Source organism: Mesoplodon mirus (assembly GCF_964341445.2).
Source record: "Mesoplodon mirus genome assembly, chromosome: 15".
NCBI lineage: Eukaryota > Metazoa > Chordata > Mammalia > Artiodactyla > Ziphiidae > Mesoplodon > Mesoplodon mirus.
The window spans coordinates 85,878,760-85,900,647 of NC_138991.1; the positions used below are offsets into that span (position 1 = coordinate 85,878,760).

The 21,888-nt window shown below is 53.1% G+C and overlaps 1 protein-coding gene across 2 annotated transcripts in view; it reads left to right on the forward strand.

Moving 5' to 3' along the window:
• MAD1L1 (mitotic arrest deficient 1 like 1) overlaps positions 1–21,888 on the forward strand; it is a 323,431-nt gene that overhangs the window by 226,288 nt on the left and 75,255 nt on the right. For both annotated transcript variants that reach the window (XM_082645300.1, XM_082645299.1), the window contains exon 15: positions 13,089–13,179. In XM_082645300.1, coding sequence (XP_082501426.1) covers positions 13,089–13,179 — 91 coding nt within the window. The remainder of the gene's footprint in view (positions 1–13,088; positions 13,180–21,888) is intronic.

Below are 21,888 nucleotides of genomic sequence, written 5' to 3' on the forward strand. Positions count from 1 at the left end.
CCGTGGGGCAGCCCACCTGGAAGGCCAGCCGGCGTGGACCGCACCCAGGGCGTGGACCAGACCTCAGCAAGTTCAGGAGAATCAGCTTCATACCCTGTGTATTGTCTGACCAGAAGGAGCTCAAACCAGAAGTCAGTAACAGAAAAACAACAGGGGAATCTCCTAATGTTTGGAGATTAAACAACACACTCATTAATTAAACAAATAGCCCGAGTGTGGAAGAGGACATCTCAAAGGAGAGATAAATACAGCTGACTGATGGTGAAAACACACCTGTCGGAGTCTGTGGGACAAGCAGAGTCAGCGCCGAGAAGGAGGGTGCACAGCACTGAACGTTTGCATTAGGAAAGTGGGGAGGTCTCCAATTTATATTCCAGCCTCGAGACCCTGAAAAAAGAAGAGCAAATTAAGCCCAAAACAAGCAGAAAGGAGGAAATAATAAAGAGCAAAATATGATGAAATTGAAAGGAGAAAAACAAAATTATTGAAGCAGAAAGCCAGTTCTTTGAAAAAAATTCAATAAAATTAATAAACGTCTAGCAAAACTGACAAGTCTGGAAAGAGAAGACACAGGTCATGAGTATCGAGCGTGCACGGGGTGTCTCTGCAGGCCCTCGGCCACGTAGAGGACACAGGACACTGTGAACAGCCCTAGGCTTGCCAGATCATTAACTGGGGGCAACGGACCAATGCCTCAGACACCAGAGACGACCAAAACTCAACCAGGATGAAACAGGAAATCCGAATCATCTTACAAACATTAAAAACTTGAATTCATGATTAAAATGTTCCCCCAAAATATGTTGCCAGGCCCATATGGTGTCCCTGAAGAATTGTAAACATTTAAAGAATAATTAACATCAGTTTTACACAGTTCCTTTAGAACACAGAAGACGAGGTTACCGGGGGTAGGGGGTGGGGGGGATGGGTGTCTCCGAGGAGACAGTGTGCGTGGGCTCAATGGCGGCGGTGGTTACACGCATCTGCACGTGTGACAGCGTCGCGTGGAAGCTGTTTACCTCGTTACCATTGAGAGAGACACTGAGTGAAGAGGACATGGGCCTCCTTGTGCAGTGTTTGCAAGTTCCTGTAATTATTTCCTGCAAAGTGGGGAAGAAGAGAGAGAGCGACTTCCAAGCCACTTCCAGTTGGAGCCCTGCCTTCTCGCTGCTTCCGGAAGCGACTCTCGGTGATGCCGTTCCTGAGACTTTGGGCGCTTTTTGTGGTAGAAGCTTCTTGGCGTTTCCACTGCTGGTCTAGGAATTAGCTTTTCTGTGTCCTTTACCGTTCATTCATCTGTTTTCCAACTTCTGAAGTTGTTTGGACACAGTGTCTTCTATTTTCTTTGTCCTTTCAGGAGCAGCCCTCAAAAGAAGTAAGGAAGACCTGTGCTCTTGTTGTAATGGCATTTTGAGAGAGGTTGCACCTAAATGTAAATGTTGGAACTGGCGTCTCAAACTGAAACTCTTTGGCATTTTTTTCTATTCATAAATATTTTATACATAGTGAAATCCACATCATTTCAACTCCGTTTCTCCACTTTGTACTATAACACTTTCCCATGTTTTTACAGACTTTGTGTAAATATTAACATATAGTTTGTTCCATAATGCAGTTGGCTAACCCACTTCGGGAGTCTGAGTTATTTTCACGTTTTCAGCTGTTAAGAACAAACCGTGATGAACATCTCTGTGCGTTAACTGTCAGCCACGTTTTGACATACGGGCAAGCGTACTTTCTGGGTCCCAGAAGCTCGACGGTGCTTGGGCCGTCTGGTACCTAGGATTCCGACGCCTTACGTTTTGAACGTGGGGACAGTCCCCCTCCAGCAGCAGTAGTGACAGTTGTGCCACAGCAGCTGACGTTCCCCGCATGCTTTCTGTGGGCCAGGCTCTGCACCCCGTGCTCTCTCTGCATTAGCCTCCGGATTCTTAGGGATTTGAATCCCGAAGAGGGATTTAAAAATACCTGCGTCGTGAGGCATACTCTACATACAGCAGGGTGCATCCCTTTTAATGTCCAGTGTCGCGAGGGTGAGGAACGCAGGGGTGGGGCTGTGGTAGTGGTCCACCCAGAAGGCAGGTCTCAGACAGTGTGTTGTCTTTGGAGAAGCCTAAAACAGTGATTAAACCAAACAAAAGCCAGTCTGCTTTTGATCATCGCCATGCTCCTTCAGTTGTGAAGAATGTCAGTAGTCAAATCCTCCTCCGCCACCTCACCAGACACCACAGTCACATTTGACAAATACGTATTCACGCTCGTAATCACCGTCACAACAAGGCGCAGACTGTATCCTAGGAGACTCTTTATTTTTTACTATTAACATTATTATGTAGTAAAATAGTCTCTTTCTTGGTGTACAATTCTGTGAATGTTAATTACTTACCCCTTAATCAGAGTATAAAATAATTTCATCACTTCAAAATCCTCCTCACGCCAGCAGTTTATAATCACTCACCTACATACCCGTAATCCCCTAGCAACCACTGATCTGTTCTCCATCCCTACAGTTTTGATTTTTTCTCAGTAATGTCCTATAAATGAAATCCTATGATTTGTAATCTTTTGAGACTGGCTTCTTTCACTCAGCATAAGTGAGATTCATCCAAGATGTTATATCTGTATAAAGATCATTCCTTTCTGAATACTGTAGCTTTCGACCAAGTTTTGAAACCAGGAGGTATGAGTTTTCCACCTTTGTTGTCCTCTTCCAAGATCGTTTCGATTTCTCTGACATCTTTTTTTTTGCGGTACGCGGGCCTCTCACTGCTGTGGCCTCTCCCGTTGCGGAGCACAGGCTCCAGACGCGCAGGCCCAGCGGCCATGGCTCAGGGGCCCAGCCGCTCCACGGCATGTGGGATCCTCCCGGACCGGGGCACGAACCCATGTCCCCTGCATCGGCAGGCGGACTCCCAACCACTGCGCCACCAGGGAAGCCCTCTCTGACATCTTAACATCAATATTAAGTCTTCCAATTCATGAACATGGAATGTCTCCCCAGTTATTTAGTTTTTCTTTAATTTCTATTAGCAATCTTTTGCAGGTTTTGGTGTACAAATCTTATACCTCCCTGGGTAAATTGATTCCTAAGTAGTTTGTTCTCTGTGATGCTCTTGTAAATGGAATTATTTTCTTAGATTTGTTTTTCACATTGTTCATTGCCACTGTATAGAAATATAACTGATTTTTATTTATATTGAAATATATTAGTCATTCCAGCTAAAAAGGTTTGTCAACTTTGTTGATCTTTTCAAATAACCAACTTTTGGTATTGTTGATTTTTCTTACTGTTTTTCTGTTCTCTGTGTCATTTGTCTCTGCTCTAATCTTTGTGTGTGTGTGTGTGTGTGGTACACGGGCCTCTCACTGTTGTGGCTTCTCCCGTTGCGGAGCACAGGCTCTGGACGCGCAGCCTCAGCGGCCATGGCTCACGGGCCTAGCCACTCCGCGGCATGTGGGATCTTCCCAGACCGGGGCACGAACCCACGTCCCCTGCATCGGCAGGCGGACTCTCAACCACTGCGCCACCAGGGAAGCCCTGCTCTAATCTTTATTATTTCCCTTCTACCACCTTTGAGTTCAGTTTGCTCTTCCTTTTCTGGTTTCTTAAGGTGTACAGTTAGGTTATCAATTTGAGATCCTCCTTTTTTAATGTAGGCATTTAAGGCTATAAATTCCCCCAGAACACTGCTTTCACTGTTGTCCTGTGTTTTGTTTTTATTTTATTTTCTCCAGGTATTTTCTGATTTCCTTGTGATTTCTTCTCTAATCTGTTGGTTGTTTAAGAGTCTGTTGTTTAGTGCTCACGTATTTGTTTTCCAGTTTTCCTTCTGTTATTGGGTTTTACTTTCATCCCATTGAGTTAATTCCATTAGATCAATAAATTTAACTTCTGAGACTTGTTTTGTAGCCTAACATATGTAGTCTTTTCTGGAGAGTATCCGTGTGCACCCTGCAAGCGTGTGTCCTCCGCTGTCGGGTCTAATTGATTTACAGGTTCCCGAGCGCTCTGCGTCCTTGTTGTAGTTGCTCCTTTTTATAGCTGGGTAACAGTCCACTGATGGATATGCCGCAGCTGTAGAACATTTATCCATTCACTTGTTGAAGGATATTTGTGTTGTTTTCAGCTTAGGGCAGTTGTGACTAGGGCTGCTATAAACATTCACGTGCAGGTTGTTTGTGGGCATAAGTTTCCATTTCTCCAGGGTAGACACGCAGGAGTGGAATTCCTAAGTAATGCGTTAAGTGCATGTTTGGCTTTGGAAAGTGGTTTGCTGGTTGCTTAAACAGAGTTGTGTGAGAGTTTGGGTTCCTCCTTGTCAGCGCTTGCTATTGTCAATATTCTTATTTTAGCCCTTCTGCTGAGTGTGTAGTGTATCTCACCATGGTTTTCTGCTTGTATTTCCCAAGTGGCTACGGATGTTGAACACCTTTTCATGTGCTTAGTTGCAACGTGTTTAACCTTTTTGGTGAGGTATCTGTTCAGATATCTCACCTGTCTTTTACCCAGTTGTTTTTTGGTTGTTGTTTTGTTTTTTAACTTATTGTTGAATTTTGCAAATTCTTTATGTATATTGGATAAATATTTGTCAAATATGTGGTTTGCGAATATTTTCTCTTAGTCTGTACTTTATTTTCATTATCTTACCAATGTCTTAAAACAAAAGTTTTAAATTTTGAAAAAGTCCAATTTATCCATTTTTAGATATTGAGTCTGAAAACTCGTTGCCTAGCCTTGAGTATCAAAGGCGTTATCCTATGTTTATTTCTTAAAATTTTCTAGTTTCACGTTTTACATTTAAGTTTCTGATCCATGTTCAGTTAAATTTTGCATAAGATGTGAGGTTTAGGTGAAGATTTACTTTTATTTTTGCCTAAAGAAGTTTAACTGCTTCAGGACAATATATGGTAAAGGCTGTCCTTCCTTCATTGAATTGCTTTTTTATGCCTTTGTCAAAAATCGGTTGGGCATATTTCTCTCTCTTCCTGGATTCTCCATTTTGCTGTATTGATCTAAGTATTTATCTCATCACCACTGTCTTGACTACTGGTAGCCTTGGGGTAAGTTTTTAAAATCTGGTAGTGTGACTCCTCCAATTTCATTCGTCTTTTTCAGAGTTGTTTTAGCTATTCTAGTTCCTTTGACTTGCCATATAAATTTTAGAATTGGTTTGTCTATATCTACCCCAAAAAAATCCTGCTGGGGTTTTACTGGCATTGAGTTAAATCTTTACGTCAGTTTGGGAAGAATTGACATTCTCCTTATGTTGGGTCTTCCATTCCGTGAACACAATACGTATCTATTTATTTACATCTTTGATTTATTTCATCAGCATTTTGTATTTTCAGTATGCAGACTCTGCATGTTTTATTAGATTTATACCTAAGTATGCCTTTTTATATCAGTTGTAAATTTTGTTTTATGTTGGCTATTATATATTACTATTATATAGAAACGATTGATTTTTGAGTTGTTCATCTTGTATCCTGCACCTTAACCGAATTTACTTATCAGTTCTATGAGGGTTTTCTTGGTCTTTATTTTTGGTTGATTCCTTGGGATTTTCCTGCGCAGGTACTCTTATCTGTAAATTGTCTACATCCGTTTTATATCTTCTCTGAGTGGGATGCCTTTGGTTAAGACTTCCAGACTGGTGTTGGAGTGAGGAGGGCAGACATCTTTGCCTTGTTGCTGGTCTTGGAGGAGCACCTAGTCTTTCACCGTTAAGAACGCTGTTAGCTGTAGGGTTTTTTTGTAGATGTATCAGGATGTAGAAGTTCCCTTCTATTCTTGATTTGACTTTTATTCTTACAAAAGTTTATTATGAGTAGATGTTGAATTTTGTCAAATCCTTTCTTTTTCCTTGAATAGATTGATACGACTGTGTGTTTTTTCTTCTTTAAACTGTCAGTATGGTAGATTATACTGATTTATTTTTCAGTGTTGAGCCAGCCTGACATTATGAGATAAACCCCCATTGGCTGTCAGGTAACGTTCTTATGTATTGCTGGATTCAGCTTGCCAATGCTTTGATTTTTGGTGATTTTTGGTCCATGTTTGTGAGGGATACTGGTCTGTGGGTTTCATTTATCTTTCTGTCCTTTTCTGGTTCTGTATGAGCGTAATGCTGGCCTCATGCAGCAAGCTGGGAAGTGCTCCTTCTCTTTTCTGAAGAGACTGTAAAACCATGTAGGCCTGGGTATTTCTGTTGTGGAAGGTCTTTAGAAGGGTCGGGTTGTGGGTGCTTTGTCGGGCGACATGGCTGGACCGAGGGCAGTTGTCCGTGTGGACGCGCTCCCGCGGAGCCTCCCGTTCCTGGTGCTGCTGCTAGGCCTCTTCTCGATTTTTCCCTTTGCCGGTCTCGCTGGAGCTTTACAATTTAATTGGTCTTTTCAAAGGAACAGTGTTGGGTTTCGTTCATTATTCTCATTGTTTTTGTGTTCTCAATTTCATTGACTTCTGCCCTTTATTATTTCCTTCCGTCTTCTTGCTTTGGCTGTATTTTTCCCCTTTTTTTTCTAGTTTCTTAAGGGGGAAGCTGAGATTATTGATTTGAGATCTCTCTTGTTTTCTAATATAAGCGTTCAAGGCTACAGATTTTTCTAGGCACTGCTTCAGCTGCATCCCACACTTGCGATCTGTTGTAGTCTCATTTTCATTGTCAGTTTGTATAGTTTTCATTTTTTAAAATTTGCTAAGGTTTGTTAAATGCCCCAGGCACATGCTCTGTCCTGGAGAATGCTGCATCTGTACTTGAGAAGAATGAGTATCCTGCTGCGTTGGGTACTGTGTTCTGTAAGTTCCTGTTAGATGCCATCGGTTGACGGTGTTGTTCAGTCCTGTGTGTCTTTGCTCATCTGTCCACAGCTCTAACTCCTTAGCAGTAAGCTTTGAAATCTCCAGCCATACTTGTGGATTTGCCTGTTTTTCCTTCCAGGTCTGTCATGTTTCGCTTCATGTATTTTGAAGCTCTGCTTCTAGGGGCATGTTCATTTAGGGTTATTGTGTCTTCTTGGTGAATAAACCGTTTTACACGTTTGTCATTCCTCTTTTTTGGGGTGGCCGCTGTCTGGTTATCTCCTCGGACGTCCCCTCTGTCCGGTATTAATACGGCCACCCCAGCGCACGTCCTTCCTTCCTTCCCCCCTTCCTTCCCCTTCTTTCTCGCTAGCTGTTCCTTTCGGAATGATTGTTGGTTTACAGGAGGGCTGCACAGATACTACAGGGCGTCTCATACGCCGCTCACCTTTGTCTCTCGTTATCAACATCCTCGTCTCCCTGGTGCGTTTGTCACAGTCGAGTCACAGTTAACTGGTCTGCGGCCTGCGTTCACCCGTTTGTTTACCCAGCAGCGTCCAGCCCAGGGCCCCACCTTGGTCTCAGCCGTCTCGTCCCCCCGCCTCCCCCGCTCTCTGCCAGTTTCTCGGTCTTTGTTTTCCACGACCTTGGCCGTGCCAGCATCCCCAGCCCCCGTTTGTCGGACGTGTTCTGCGACAAGGCTGACGTGTGGCTTTTGGGAAGATGCTGGGGTTTGGGGTTCGTGCCTTCTCATCGCATCAGATCGGGGGTACGTACTGTGAACAGTTCCTGCCTCACTTTCATCTCACCTTCTGTCGTCAGCAGTCAGGAGGGACCAGGACACCCTCTCAGCGCCGTGCTCAGCGGTCTCCTCGCCTCAACAGCTCCAGTTCCGCCTTCCGCAGAACCCGCCCCGCGCGGCTCAGCCACGCCCTCTGTGTGTGACCTAGTGACGCGGCCCCGCCCTCTGCTCCCCCCCCCACCTCCCGCACTGCACGTTCTTCCGCCCTCAGCTCTCACCACAGCCGCCCTCAGTGTCCTTGTTTCTGGCAGCCGCCTCCCGCCCCGCCCAGCCTCTGCCCAGGAGCCCGTCCATCCGCACGTTGTTTACGTGTTTGTTACAGCAGCACCTTCTCGGCGCCAGCTCAGGCCACCGTGACAGACACCACAGCCCGGGCGGCTTATACAGCACTTATTTTCTCCCAGTTCTGGAGGCCGGGAGCCTGAGATCAGGGTGTTGGCAAGTTAGGTTTCCCCTGAGGCCTCCCTCTTGGCCTCCTGACGCCTTCTCGCCAGGCCCTCACAGGGCAGAGAGCGCGAGCAGGCTCTGCTGTCTTCCTGCCAGGCGCCGACCCCACCCCGAGGGCACCCCCCGGCCTCATCTGACCCGTCGCCCTCCAGAGACCCACCTCCAAATATCACACCCGGGAGTGGGCTCCAACGTGTGAATCTGGGGGACCCAGACATTCAGTCTGTAGCAGGACACCCCCCTCCTCGTACGAACGACTCCGGAGCTGGTGCGGTCCATCTCCCCGCGCTCGAGCCTCTGATGCAGGGGCAGGACAGGGCCGGCGATGCCTGCGGTGAGCCCGACGCTGGGGACACAGAGCAGACCGTCCGACAGAGGGGATGGCCAGGCCCATGGGGACAGAGCAGCTGCACAGCCCTGGGCAGGCGGTCGGGGGGGAGGCCGGCAGGCAGGGTGTGGGGTCCGGGACCAGAGGGCGGTCAGCCTGGGCAGGTGGCCTCCCGGACCAGGTGCTCTTTGCCCAGCTGCGCCTCTAGTTCCACCCACTGTCCCCTCCAGCACCGGGAGCCTGACCCCTGGCACCCTGCCCCCGCTACCCTGGGTTTCAGTTCTGCAAAAACAATCATTCTTCCCTCAGAAGTTTTCCAGGGTACGTGGTATGTTCATTGCAAATGTTTTTTTAGGGAAGATAACAAACACCCCTTTCTCGCTGATTTCTCCTGACACACACGCGCACGTGCACACACACGCACACGCGCCTGCTGTGATTGGCTTGGTCTTCTCTAGAAATGATCTGCGATGGCATCCAGTTTATGTAATACCCTCAGTGTTTAAACAACTTGGAGTTAGTCAATTTCAAGACCCTTAAGGCCAGACCTGATTGCTTTGAACGCTTTGAAGGCAGACCAGCATTCTGAGCTTTTGAACAAACACGCACACCCACCCATTCATCCGTTCTCTCCCCCCCCCTCGGTGAGATAACAGTTTGCCTCCGAGGAGGACAAGGAGGACAAGGAGGACAAGGAGGACAAGGAGGAGGAAGCGCCCGTGTTTACGAGGCACAACCACTGCTGTCGGCGTGGTTTGCTCTCCGACGGCTGGGCCGGGCTCCGGCTCGCCGCTCATTAGGAAGTCTGCTCCACGTGCACGTGCTTGTTTGAGTGTAGACCGGAGAACTTGGGTTCACAAGCCTTCAGGATCCATAATACCTGCTCTTACGAGGGGCCTTGCGGGGCTCTCGTGCAGCCTGTCCCTGAGGTGCAGAGTCCTTCTCCGGAAGGGGCTTCCTGGCGGTGGCCTGGGCACTGACCACCACCTCCCCCCCAAGCTCACAGGGATGCCTCACCGAGGCCAGGTGGGTCACACGTCCGAGTCGTCCCTCTGAGAAGCACTGTGCTAGAGGGTAAGGGCATCGACCCTGGAGCCCGACTGCCAGGCTCCCTGTCCGGGGTACCGGATGGGCCGCTTCCCTGCAGTCACTTAACCTCCGTGAGCCTCAGGTTCCCCTGTGAAAACTAGGGCATGGGATGCGAGCTGTGCGGGGCACTGGCCTCACTGGGTGCCAAAGACTCTTCCTCAGTTCCCTACGATGCCCGCAGCCCTGGCCGCACCTGCGGCGCAGCGCTGCTCGGGTGCTCCTGCGAGGGGCAGGGTGACCTGTCAAAGGCATGGGTGCAGCGTGTGTCTTCACAGTTGTAGGCTGCACATGTTAAGTGTACAACTGGATATATTCTCTCTCTCTCTGTCATACACACACACACACCCATGGAACCATCACCACACTCAAGAGAGTGGGCCTGTCCTTTGCCCCCAAACATTCCCTCTTGCTCGACTATAACCCTGCCTCCCCCTTCTCCCCTCCCGCACACCCAGGCAGCTACCAGTCTGCTTTCAACCACCAGGGGTCGGTGGGCACGTCACGAAGCTGTGTGTTGTGGGAGCTGTGCAGTGTATACTCTGGCCTCTCTCTCTGAGCGTACTTGTCTTGAGACAGCACGTGTGTGTGCCAGCGCTTTGCCCTTTCTCTCTGCTGAGCCCTATTCCCCTGTGCACATACACCACTGTTCGCTCACGCACGCCCTTGCTGGTGGACGTCTGGTTTGCCCCACGTTTTGTCTGTGGGGATGAAGCTACTCTGTGTTACACACCAAGTCCTTGTGTCCCTTCTGTTCTCCCGGAGGAACGCTGCCGCGGGGGATGGCTGGTAGCTGCGTGAGTAACTCTTGAAGAAGCTGTCTTCCAGAGTGGTTGCACTGTTTCGTATTCCCGCTGCCAGTGGACGAGAGGTGTGGGTTCTCCTCGCCAGCACTTGGTGTGGTTGGTCCTCCCCATTTTAATCCTTCTGGTAGATGCGAGGTGGCGTCTCACTGTGGTTTAAGCTTTCATGTCCCTATTGACTAACGATCTTGGGCACCTTTTCATGTGCTTGTCATTGTATATCTTCTTCGGTAAAACGTTCAAACTTCTGTCCATTTTTTATTTGATTACTTACTTGCTTGTTGTTGAGTTTGGAGGGTCCTTTATACAATCTGGATACGAGTCCTTTATCAGATATTGGCAAATCTTTTCTCCCATTCTGTAGCTTGTGTTTTCATTCTCTTCATGAAGTCTTTTTTTTTTTTTTTTTTGCGGTACGTGGGCCTCTCACTGTTGTGGCCTCTCCCGTCGCGGAGCACAGGCTCCGGACACGCAGGCTCAGCGGCCATGGCTCACAGGCCCAGCCGCTCCGCGGCATGTGGGATCCTCCCGGACCGGGACACGAACCCGTGTGCCCTGCATCGGCAGGCAGACTCTCAACCACTGCGCCACCAGGGAAGCCCCACTTGGGTGTTTTTTATGATACCATTGTATTTCCTTTTTTGGCTTTTTGGTTGTAACTCTTTGTGTTTTTTTTATTTTAGGGGTTGCTCTAAGGTTTTTAATATACATTTTTCACTTGTCACCATCTACCTTCAGGTGATACTATACCTTTTCACATATATAATGTAACCTTACGGCTGTGTATGTCTGTTTATGCAGGCTTTATGCTGTTGCTGTCATATATTTTACTTAATATTTATGTCTGAAAACCCCAATATATTTTTATTAGTTTTGTTTAAACAGTCAATCTCTTTTAAAAATAGTAATTTAAATATTTCTAAAAGATTTAAATAATGTGAAAAACCATATTTCTGCCCACGTAGCTAAGATTTCCGTTGCTCCTCACGCCTTTGTGTGGCTTCTCCTTCCCTTCTGCCTGAGGATTTCCCTTGACATTTCCTGTAGAGCAGGCCTGCTGGTGATAAATTCTTTGTTTTTGTATGTCTGAGAGCATCTTTATTTTGCTTTTGTTTTTTGAAAGATATTTTCAGTGGGAATAGAATTCTATGTTGACATTTTTTTCATTTCTTCTAGTATTTTAAAGATTTTTCTCCTCTTTCTCACTTGCAGTGTCTCTGCTGAGGAAGCTGCTTTGTTTCTCTGTGGGTAACATTTCCTTTCTGTGGCTGCTTGTGGGATTTCTTTATCACTGGTTTTAAGCAGCCAGATCGTTTGTGCACTGGGGCTGTTTTCTTCATGTTTCTTGTGCTTGGGTTTGTGTAGCTTCTTGGGTCTGTGTCTTTATACTCTCGTCACATTTGGAACCTTCTTGCAGTTTTCTGTCCCATCCCCCACCACCACCACCACCGCAGGGACTCCAGTTACACGTAAATTCACCTTCATGAAGTTGCCCCACCGCTCAGCGATGCTCCTTCCAGTTTTAAAGATCGATTTTCCTCTCTGTCTGCTACTGTGGATAGTTTTTATCGCTCTGTCTTCAAGTGCACTAAACTTTTGTCCTGAGGAGTCTAATCCATCATTAATATCATCCAGGCTTTTTCGTCTCAGACATCGTAGCTTCCACCTCTAGGAATTCAATTTGGTCCTGTTTATATCTTCCGTATCTGTCCTTAACTGCTGAACAGTGGAATATTAGTCCTTTATTCCAATAGCTTTTAATAACCATTTCAATGTCCTTGGATGCTGATTTAATGTCTGTGCAGTTATTCTGCACAGGTAGGTTATTCTCTTCATTGTGGGTCATATTTTCCTACTTAATGCCCGGTAATCTTTGATTGGATGGCAGACATTGTGAGTTTTAGGTTGCTGGGTTCTGAACGTCTTTGTGCTTGTATAAATCTTGTTGAGCGTTTTTCAGGGATGCACTTAGGTTTCTCGGGAAGAGTTTGGTCCTCTCAGATCACGCCATTGTGATTTGCTGGGCCAGCCTGGAGCAGGTACCAGTCTGGAGGCAGTTACCTCCCATTCCCGAGCCAAGACCTTCCTGAATTATCCATGAGTTTTCCATTCTGGCTGGTGGAAAAGGCTCTGTTCCTCACCCTGTGTCAGTGCTGGGCACTGCTTCCTTGGCATTTTTTAATTTTAAATCATATGAATATGGTTGCTATAAAAAAATTAAATTTAAAAAGGAAGACAAAAATAGGCGCCTTCTTACGATTAGCTGCAACCTCCCTGCATGCCTGCTTCGGCCACTGGCCTTGCTTGGCCTCTGGGCCTTCGGGGTAAGAAGAGCCTGCTTCTGCGCCTTGTCCGGGTGGTCCCCCAGCCTCCAGCCACCAGCTGGGTCCACAGCGCACGTTGGAGAGCTTCCCTGTCTTTTCGTCGTGCTTGGAGACTCTCTTCAGGTCGTTCTCTTGATTCTCGCGACCTCTCCGGTGCGTGGTCACACTTGTGGGGGTGGACTGGTGGGCACAGGACACATGCAGGCCCACCGTGCCACCTGTTAGTTCTCCTCCCTGCTCCCTTCCGGTCCTGGTCGGCGAAGACCCCACCCCTCCCCGCGGCAGAAGCTTTTGCACCGGAATAGATGCCTTGGCTGCGCTCCCCCATCCTGGGCTTGTGTAGTTTTACAGTTTTTCCTTAATGTCATCTCTTCATGTCACATTTCTACAAACGTGTACTTGGCAACGAGCCTTTTAACCGTCTTGTAACCTTTCCCCTTTTCCTCCCCAGAGGGCGGGCCACAGTGGGGTTCCTGTCATGGGTCTGCTCTCCTTGCAGGTTGAAGGTTGAGGAGCTGGAGGGGGAGCGGAGCCGTCTGGAGGAAGAGAAGAAGGTGCTGGAGACACAGCTGGAGCGGCTCACCCTGCAGGTGAGTTTGTCCGGGGCTTGCCCTGCCCTCCTGTTTTCTCCTGGGTTTTGCCCGAGGTTCCTGCACCCCAGCCATCCCACTTTCTAGCTGACCAGACTAGACTAAACCGGGGGCCTGTTCCCCACCCAGGCACCTGGCTGGCCGAGAACACCCGTCCCAAGCCACCAGTAGGGGCGGCCTGCCCCGGGTGGCGCTGCCCCCAGCCACCCACCCCGTCTGCTTTCTTGGTCTCCGTCTCGTTTTTCCCGACCACTGGCTGCAGCGAGCCCACAGCCTGACCTCTGCGTCGCCCGTGGCGGGTGTGACGGGCCTGCCCCCCTGGGAGGAGACACCGGCAGAGGTCCTGGGTGGTTTGGGGTTTATATCCAGGCCTGTCCGCATCTGCCTGCAGTTGTGAAGTCGGATTGCTATTTGCACTGTTTTGCTTTTGCTTTGTTTTTCATTTTTATCCTCCTGTCTAAATTGTTCCATGGCAGGAAACCTGCAGGTTAGTGATTACCTGGATTTTGGACAGGCCATTGATTTTTCTCTTGGCATCTATTAGAGGCAAATCAAATACCCTTTTTATTCCCGATTTCTGGAGATGGGAAAAGTGACAACCTTGATAAAACAAGGCGCTGTGAGCCGCAGCTGGGCCGTACTCAGCTCCAGGACCTGTCACCTTGTACCATTTTAATTGGGCCGCATTCCTGCTGGGAGAGCTGGGCTGCTGGCGGGTGAACCCCCGGCCGCCCGTCAGTGGTGCCATGTCAGGGCAGGATGGGGAGTGTCTTTCTGGGTCCTAAGTTGAGCTCAGCCTGAGGTATCAGCGGATGGCTTCCCAGGCCTCTGACTGGGGCTCAGTGACTGCTGCCGAAATCGATGTTTCCTTTTTCCTGCTCCAGGGCTTCAAGGCCTGTCACGAGGAACCTCAGTGGCCCTTGGTGATGGTGTCGAGGGTCAGACCCCGTGAGAGGTGCCGTGAGCACCGTCAGTGGATGTGGGGAGACAGGGCCGGCGTTGGGGGCCCCCAGCTCGAGCCTTCCTGTATGGGAGGTTCGGGCGGGTGGTGCCCGGTCCAGTCCGCGCTCTGCGGGTGGGGTCAGCGACGTCGGCCGTGTCCAGCCTCCTGGGCCCCACATGGACCTCACGCAGGGTGGGGGCCTGGCCGTACATCCTGGAGGCGCTCACGGCCAAGGCGGCAGGTGGCATCCGTGTCAGCTTGGGGAGGGCATGGGTCAGGGTCTGCGCCCTGGTGTGGCCTGGCTCTAGGCACACAGGTTTCTGTCCGTGGAAGTGTGTGTGTGAGGGGGGTACCTGGCCGGCAGTGGCCACACGCAGCACCGAGTGTGCCTGTGAGCAGCTGCCCCCGGCGTGGCCGGGAGGGTGTGGCAAGTGGGTCCTGGTTTCCAGGATCCTGGGGGAGCAGACGTTCGCACGGTGATGGGTGCGCGGCCGCCGCCTCCCTCACCCCCGGCCGGGGCTGTTCTGGAGCCACGTCCGGGGGTGTGAGGCCCCGTCCCCGCCGTGAGCGCTCGGGCGGCCCCCGCACCCTGCGCAGCCCCGCCGCACTGGTGCTCTCCACCTGCTCCGAGCCCGGGGCATGCTGCCGCCCCTCCGACTCTGCGGTCGCCCGGATCTTGAGACGGCAGCGAGCAGAGGCTCCTGGGTGCCTGTCCCACATCACAGCCCCTTTCTCTGTGTGGCCAGTTCCAGCTTGAGCTCCAGAAGGCTCTCGGGAGCATCCCCGCCCCGGCACAGGGCTCGTTTCAGAAAGGTCCCTGTGACGGTGGGGGCCGAGTCCTGTCTCCTGGCTCACCATCTCAGCTACAGGTGCCGCAGGCCTCTGCTGTGTGCCGACCCCATGCTCCGTGGGCCCTGGGTTTTCTCCTCAGGTCTCCTGTGTCTGTGCCCGCCCACACTCCCGGGAGAAGTCCTGCCGCCCCCTCTGCACTGACGAGGCGGCTTCGCTCAGAGAGGGTCAGCACTGTAGTCATGGGCACTGAGCCCCAGGGAGCAGGGCTGGCCTTTGAACCCAGGGCCGTTGTCTCCTGAGCCACCCCCCCGCCCCCTGTCGCCCCTGGCCTCCACACACTCCTGACCCTTCACCTCACCGTCCTGCCCTGCACCTCTGGTGGCCCGGCCGCCATTCCCAGGTGAGCAGCCTCAGCTCCGGGACCACTGGTCTCCTCCCCCACCCCGGCCCACCCCACCGCCCTATGCGCTGCCCCTGGCCTGGGTCCGTCGTATGATGCTCTGGGGCGAGGAGAGCTGTACGCCTCCAAGGCTGAGTGGATGGGTCACCCCCGTCGCAGTGACAGTTCCTGTCTGACCGTGACACCAGAGAGGCAGAGTTTGCCCCACCGCCGTCCAGCCTGGGCGGAGCGCCCGTGGGCAGACCCTGCCCAGGAAGCAGGGAAACGGGCGGATTCGGCCCTGGAAGGAGGGTGCCCACCTGCCCCCTGACCCCTCAGGGCAGACAGAGGGAAACCACTGGGCGTTCTGGTCCTGGTGGAGTGGACCGGGAAGACCTCATGTCTGGCTCAGGGAGCCCCCTCCAGGTGGCGCTGAAATGGGTCTGAAGGGGACCTGGGCTCGTGGAAACCGCGGAGACGTGGGTGGTGCCCTGGGGGCACCGGCGTCCGAGTCTGTAGACCTCGGCAGGAATCCTGCCCCTCAGCTGGGTGGTCTCGGGCATGTCATGCTTTGCCACCCGAGTCCCCAGCACATCCTTTATAAAATCGGGGATGATGCGCCCACATGGGGGTTACCAGGAGGTCACAGGCCACGTCTGACCACACCGTCGTGAGGCCAAGACCTCGTCCCCTTCACCTCGGTCCCCGGGCCGTGGAGGCAGCAGGAGAGGGCAGCACACCCCTCCAGGTGGCCCGGCTGCCCCCAGGCTCCGCTTCGTCTGGGCGACCGCAGAACCGCAGCTTCGTGGCCCCGGCAGAGTGGGAGGACGGGCCGAGGGGCCCAGTTAGCGTGTAGCCCCCCCGGCTGTGTGTTTATCCGCGGTGCTGTCGGCGTGATCTTTATGCAGATCTCCTCTCCTCTCTCCCCCTGGAGGAGTCTGCAAGTTGGGCTGCTTCAAGGAAGATTGATTAAAATCCACTGCAGTTTGGCTTAATTGGGAACATATGCTTGGAGAGGGAGCTCGACTAGTTAGAACTTTTTGTAATTAGTTCACAGCTGGTTGGTGAGGCAACCGCGCCGGTTACCGCTCGGAGCTGAGTGCACGCCTGCCGGCCTGTGCCCACCCAGTGCCTGGCGGGGCCGGGTGGGGAGGCTGCTGGGCCCTCCGCCTGTGGTGCGTGGCCTGTCCGGGTCTTTCTGGGGGTCCTTGGCTACTCCCACCTCATCTGTCCTAAGGTAGCCAGCCGTCAGGGAGACGAGGCCCCCGTGTAGAGATAGGGAAACGGAGGCCACAGCTGGCCAGACACAGTTGGCCATTTAGTAGAGGCAAAGTGCCCTCCGGTAAAGACTGAACTTGGGCAAACCAGCTGGGACTCTGGGCCCGAAGCAGGGGTTCTCTGCAAAACAGACTCAGGGAACACACTCCCTGTGCCCCCCCGCCCCGGGCCCTTCCCAGCGGTCCTGGTGGGCGTAGGGCACTGCCTGGGCGCTCCCACGCCCTCCTGCCCTCGGTCGTCCCTCTTGGCGGTTGGGCACTGGACCTGGGTGTTAGCTCTGTCCCTCCCCAGCCGTGGCCCTGGTCTCAGTCTGCTCGCCTGGACGTGGAGCTGACCCCACCCCCTGCAGGCTGTCATGGGGAACACCGTGACGTGCCCAGCACAGAAGCACGGCCGCTGCCGCTGTCACCGCTCTTACCTTGATGGTGCCACACGGTTGTCCATGTTTAGCTTCTCGTGGGCCACGTTGGGGCTGTCAAGGCATTGAGCCGCCCGGCGCTCCCGGGGTGCAGTCCTGAGGGCCAGACGCGTGGCAGCTCTGGGCCTGGCAGACGCTCGCCCCCCCCCAGCAGTGCCCCCTCTGGTGAGGGGCGAGCTTCGCGTGGAGGGCGGTGAGGTTGGTCCCCCTGGCTCACCCTGCATCCCGGGTGGTGGAGCCAGCATGCAAACTCAGCCCTACCGGTGCCCCCGTCGTGTTACGAACAAACACCGTCAAACATACGGCAAAGTTGGGAGAGTTTTACAGTAAACACCCACATGTCCCCCCAGGTCCTGCTGCAGACACTCTCCTGTGGCTGCTTTATGACGCAGCACCTCTCTACCCACTTCCACCCATCAGTACTTTCTCTTTTCTTAATGCATTTTAAAGAAAATTGCAAACATCTGTACCTCTAAATGCTTCAGCATGCATGTAATTAAGCACAATTCATCTCTGGGCTTTGCGCCCCCGTCCCACTGTCCCTCGGAGGCCGGTGGGAGGAGCCCCTGCGCTGGAGCCTCCCTCCCAGTTCCCGCCCTGCCTGCTTCCGCCCCGCGGGTGGGGCTGCCCCACCGCCAGCCTGTGGCTCTGCTCAGGAAAGCGACAGGACTGCAGCCCAGTGACATTTCAGATGAGTGTCTCTCTTTTGGAAATGGAGTGGGAAGAAAATAGCCGGCTTCCCTGTGAGCGGGAAGCTTGTGGTGCCCGTGGAGCGCCCTGTGCCCGTGGGGCCTGCCCTGCTCCCGTCCCCGCATCGCCAGGCAGGAGCACTGTCTGATCACAGATTCTCCCAGCCTCTGCGTCCTTCCCTTTTCCGGAATATGGGGGGGCGGCAGGGAGCGGCCTTCACGGCTCTTCACACCTCGTTGCCCTTGCCCCCGGGCCCCCGGCCCACTGGCCACACCACAGATCCCCTGAGCCCCACTGGCTCCCCCACCTGCAGGTTCGCCCTGCCCAGCCGGCACCCCGGGGGCAAACTAGTCAGTCCTTGGACCTCAGTTCCCTCCCCGACCCCACCTGTTCTCACCTGCTCTCACCTGCCAGGGAGCCCTGAGCCCAAAGCAGGCCCAGCCTCTGCTTCTCGGGACCCCTCTTGCCGCTAACCAGGGCCTTGAGCATGTCCTGCCCCCGACTGGACAGGCTATTTCCTGCTGGCCTACTGCCCATGCTTCTGGAATGTTCTCTGGACGTTGCTTCCTGGAGGGGATGGAACACTGCGGGCCACGTTGCTGGGGACGCCCGGCGAGGGGGGAGCCCCAGAGGTGGTTCCTGGTGGGGTGTGTTGTGTCGCTTCCAGCGAGGAAGGCTCGCTCCCTGGGACTGATGTCGCTCTGAGCACCTGCTTCCTCGGTGCCAGCTGAGTGACCAGAAGGCAGGGGTGTGGGCTGGATGGCGCCAGCGGCGGCCACAGCATGGGCAGTACTGATATTGCCACGCACACCACCCCCTCCCGCTGGCTGTAGCTTGGTCATGGCTCCTTGCTGACTGCACATGTGGGGCACCCTGACCCAGCACCCTGCCTACGTTCTCACTTCACAGCCACGGGCACTGAGGCAGGGGTGCCATTCCCACTGGGCAGATGAAGCCCGGGTCACAGGAGCTGCTGGTCTGCCACACGGCGGGAGGTGACACGGTCACGTCCCCCAGCTCCAAAGACCCCGGCCCCTGCCCCAAGTTGCACTCCAGCTCCCCAGCGGAGGTCCAGGCCTCCCTGCCCAGCAGCCCCCGTTCTGCCCAGAAAGCCTGGGTGGTTTGTGTGAGGACCACAGGGCCGGCAGCCTCCACCCCCACCACCCTGCCCACCATGGTGGCGGGACCAGAGCTTCGTAGAGTCAAGACCGGGCTGCCCTCCAGCCGACTTCCCTCCCCAGGCCCCACGACCTGCTCTGTCTGCCCCTGGGCCCTGCCCGTCTACGGGACCCGGCTGTGGCGTCGCCCCTCCTCTGCGCTGTAAGCTGAGCGCAGTGACCTCGCCTGGCTTCCAGCCAGTGTTCCTGGGGCACAAGGACACCCGGGCACATGTGGGCGACTGCAGGGCAGAGCACCCAGGAGGTGGGCTCCAGAGGGCACACGTCCAGGTGTGAGTTCCTGCTGCACAGACCCTGGGCCCCGGGCAGCTGCTTCACCTCCCTCCCGAGTCCCAGCTCCTTCGCGGGGAGTCCGAGGATGGAATGCCTGCCCAGGGTGGCGAGGACCGGGCCAGGCATGCACGTGAGGCGCCTTGTCTGGTTCCTCTCACACCATAACTTCTTCGAACTGGTGGGTGTGTTTCCCCTAATATGTATTTGTACTGTCCGCCCCCCTTTGAACTCAAGAGTCTGTTTTCAAACTGTTTCCACAGCTTGCTTTTGTCTCTCTCTGCGTTTGGGAGACTTTTCCCACTGATACGCAGTGCCCTGTTTGTTTTTAACACGGCGTGTGGCGCATCACCGTGCACCTTTGCCATGACGTATTAAACCCTGACAGTTAACGGGAACACGCTCATGAGCAAGGCTGTGGCGAGTGCCCTACACATGGTGTCTCCAGTGTGTACGAGTCTGTGTGTAGGAGAAGCTCCCAGAAGAGAGAGCGGGGTCAGTGGGTACCTGGATTTATTTCGGCAGCACCGCCGGACGGTCGTATGAGGGCCAATGGGAACTGTGTGGGACGTGTCGTAGCAGTACCTGTGAGGGTGCCGGTTTCCGTACAGCCGTCAGACTTCTAGATTTTTCTGGTCTGGTAGCTGAAATGGGGTAGCTCGGTGTAGTTTTAACCTTCAGTCTCCGTATCATAGATGAGTGAGGATTTTAAAATCTGTTTATATGTGTTAATGTCCTGGTCCATTTTTCAAATGGATTGTTGGTTCTTGTTGGTTTTCTGGAGCTCTTTGTATATTAAGGAGTTGAGTTCATTTTAAGTTGTGACTATGTTTTCCCAATTTACCATTTGTCTTTTGACTTTGTGCTGTTTTTTTACCAAGCAGAAGTTTTTGGCTTTTAAATTTATTTTTTACAGATGCATTTATTGCCTTTTCCTATTTAGCTTCTGGGTTTTTGTTCATGTCTTTACCTTTCTCGCGTCAGGGTATAAAATAATCCTCTCATGGTTTCTTCTGGTTTTGTGGTGGTTTCATTTTTTGCACTTCAATCTGATTGATGTGGAATTTGGTTTTGATTCTTTACGAGGTGGGAAGCGTGATGCCTGCCTGTGTTTTGGACGAGGCTCTTCTTGGGGCCCCTGGACCACTGACTGAAAGCCTGTCTGTTCCTCGCTGGGGTGAGGTCTGCCCCTTCGTGCGCCAGATGCCCATGTGTCAGGTCACAGCCAGGTCTCAGTGACCTCCTGCCCCTGTGACTCTTCTTTATCAGGGTTTTCCTGGCAGCTCTTGCTCATTTTTATATGAACTTTGGAATCAGCATATCCAGCTCCCCCACCAACCAGCCTAGAGCTTGCTGGCTTTCGTAAGAAGTGAAGATGAAGGTCGGGCTTGGCCGCCTCCTGGACACACCCTCCCACAAGGACGTCGCTGTGTCTTTCTGTTTGTTGGGGTCCATGTCCCCCGCGGGAACAGCTCACAGATGTGTTCACCTGCATGTTTCCTGTCGAGTCTCCTTCTCAATGTCTTGTCTCCTTTGTTTCACCGTCAGTGGGTCTTTCCTTGAGTGTCACGCACGCGGACGGGGGTGGTCACCGCTGAGGGTCGTAACCCCCTTACAGTGCCGCGTACACCCTGCATCCGGCTGCACTGGGCCTGGGGTCCAGGGGTCCCAGGGCCTCGCTGCCTCGGCCCGCCTTCCTCAATGTTGCATATAAAACAAGACACGTAATGAAGGAAAAAGCCCAGCCCTCCCGCCCCCCGAGGCGGCACCAGGCTGCTCCTGTTTGTTGGAGCCAAGGACTGAAAAAGCCAGCGCGCTGACGTGCGTCTGTCTGTGGAGAAATTTCCATAGGCGCTGATGGCTGTTGATTTTTTTATGCAATGAATGACATGTCCTGAATATTAAGCCCCTTCTCGTCCCGTGGGCCTCGGGGATGCCAACTTCGCACCTCCTTACTGGGTGCCCCAGGGCCCCAGGGTGTCATCGGACCTCAGAACCCAGACTGCAGGCCCGACCCCGAATTTGCAGACAGGTCCCACTGAGCCGCTGAATTGGGCTCTTTTCGCCCTGGGACCTCCGCCGTCTGGTCTGGCCCTGCTCCACCACTGGCCGTACTCAACACACAAAAGGCTGGCGGCACAGCCAGCGGAGCCACCGCCGGCCTCGGGCTGCTATCGCGTGCGGTCGCTTCAGCCTTGGCGCTCTCGGACTTGGCCATGATACCGCTCTTCACCCCCATGTGGTCCTTGCAAAGTGTCTCGATGAGAAAGATAGAGACCCAGCCCTTTAAAAACCTGGAAATGAGGCCTGCTGGGAAAGGACGTGCAACGGTCGTCTTCACCGAGTCGAGTGTTCTTACCGCGATCGTGGAGCGTCACAGCTGCAGTGAGGGGGGTGGCAGGAGCTGGGGCGCACCCACTTCTGCCCGAGGGTCCCCTCGCTGACGTGAGCCTCGCCCTCCCTGGGCGGTGCCCTCGCACAGAGGCAGGGAGGTCCTTGCAGACGGAGGACAGCGCAGCCCCCAGAGCTCCACTCAGCCGTGTGCAGCTGGGCAGCCCAGCATTGGGACAGCTCTGCCTGGAGACGCCCTCGGTCTGTGCCAGATGGAGGCCCAGAGCCCTGCAGGGCAGTGCCAGGAGCAGACTGTCCTCCTGACTCTGGGCCCAGCGCTTCTCCTGCTACACCCAGCTGTTCTCACAGGTTCCGTTCCATTCAAGGAGTTTCCGTGCAGAGGACTGGGATGGGAGACACAGAACCTGCT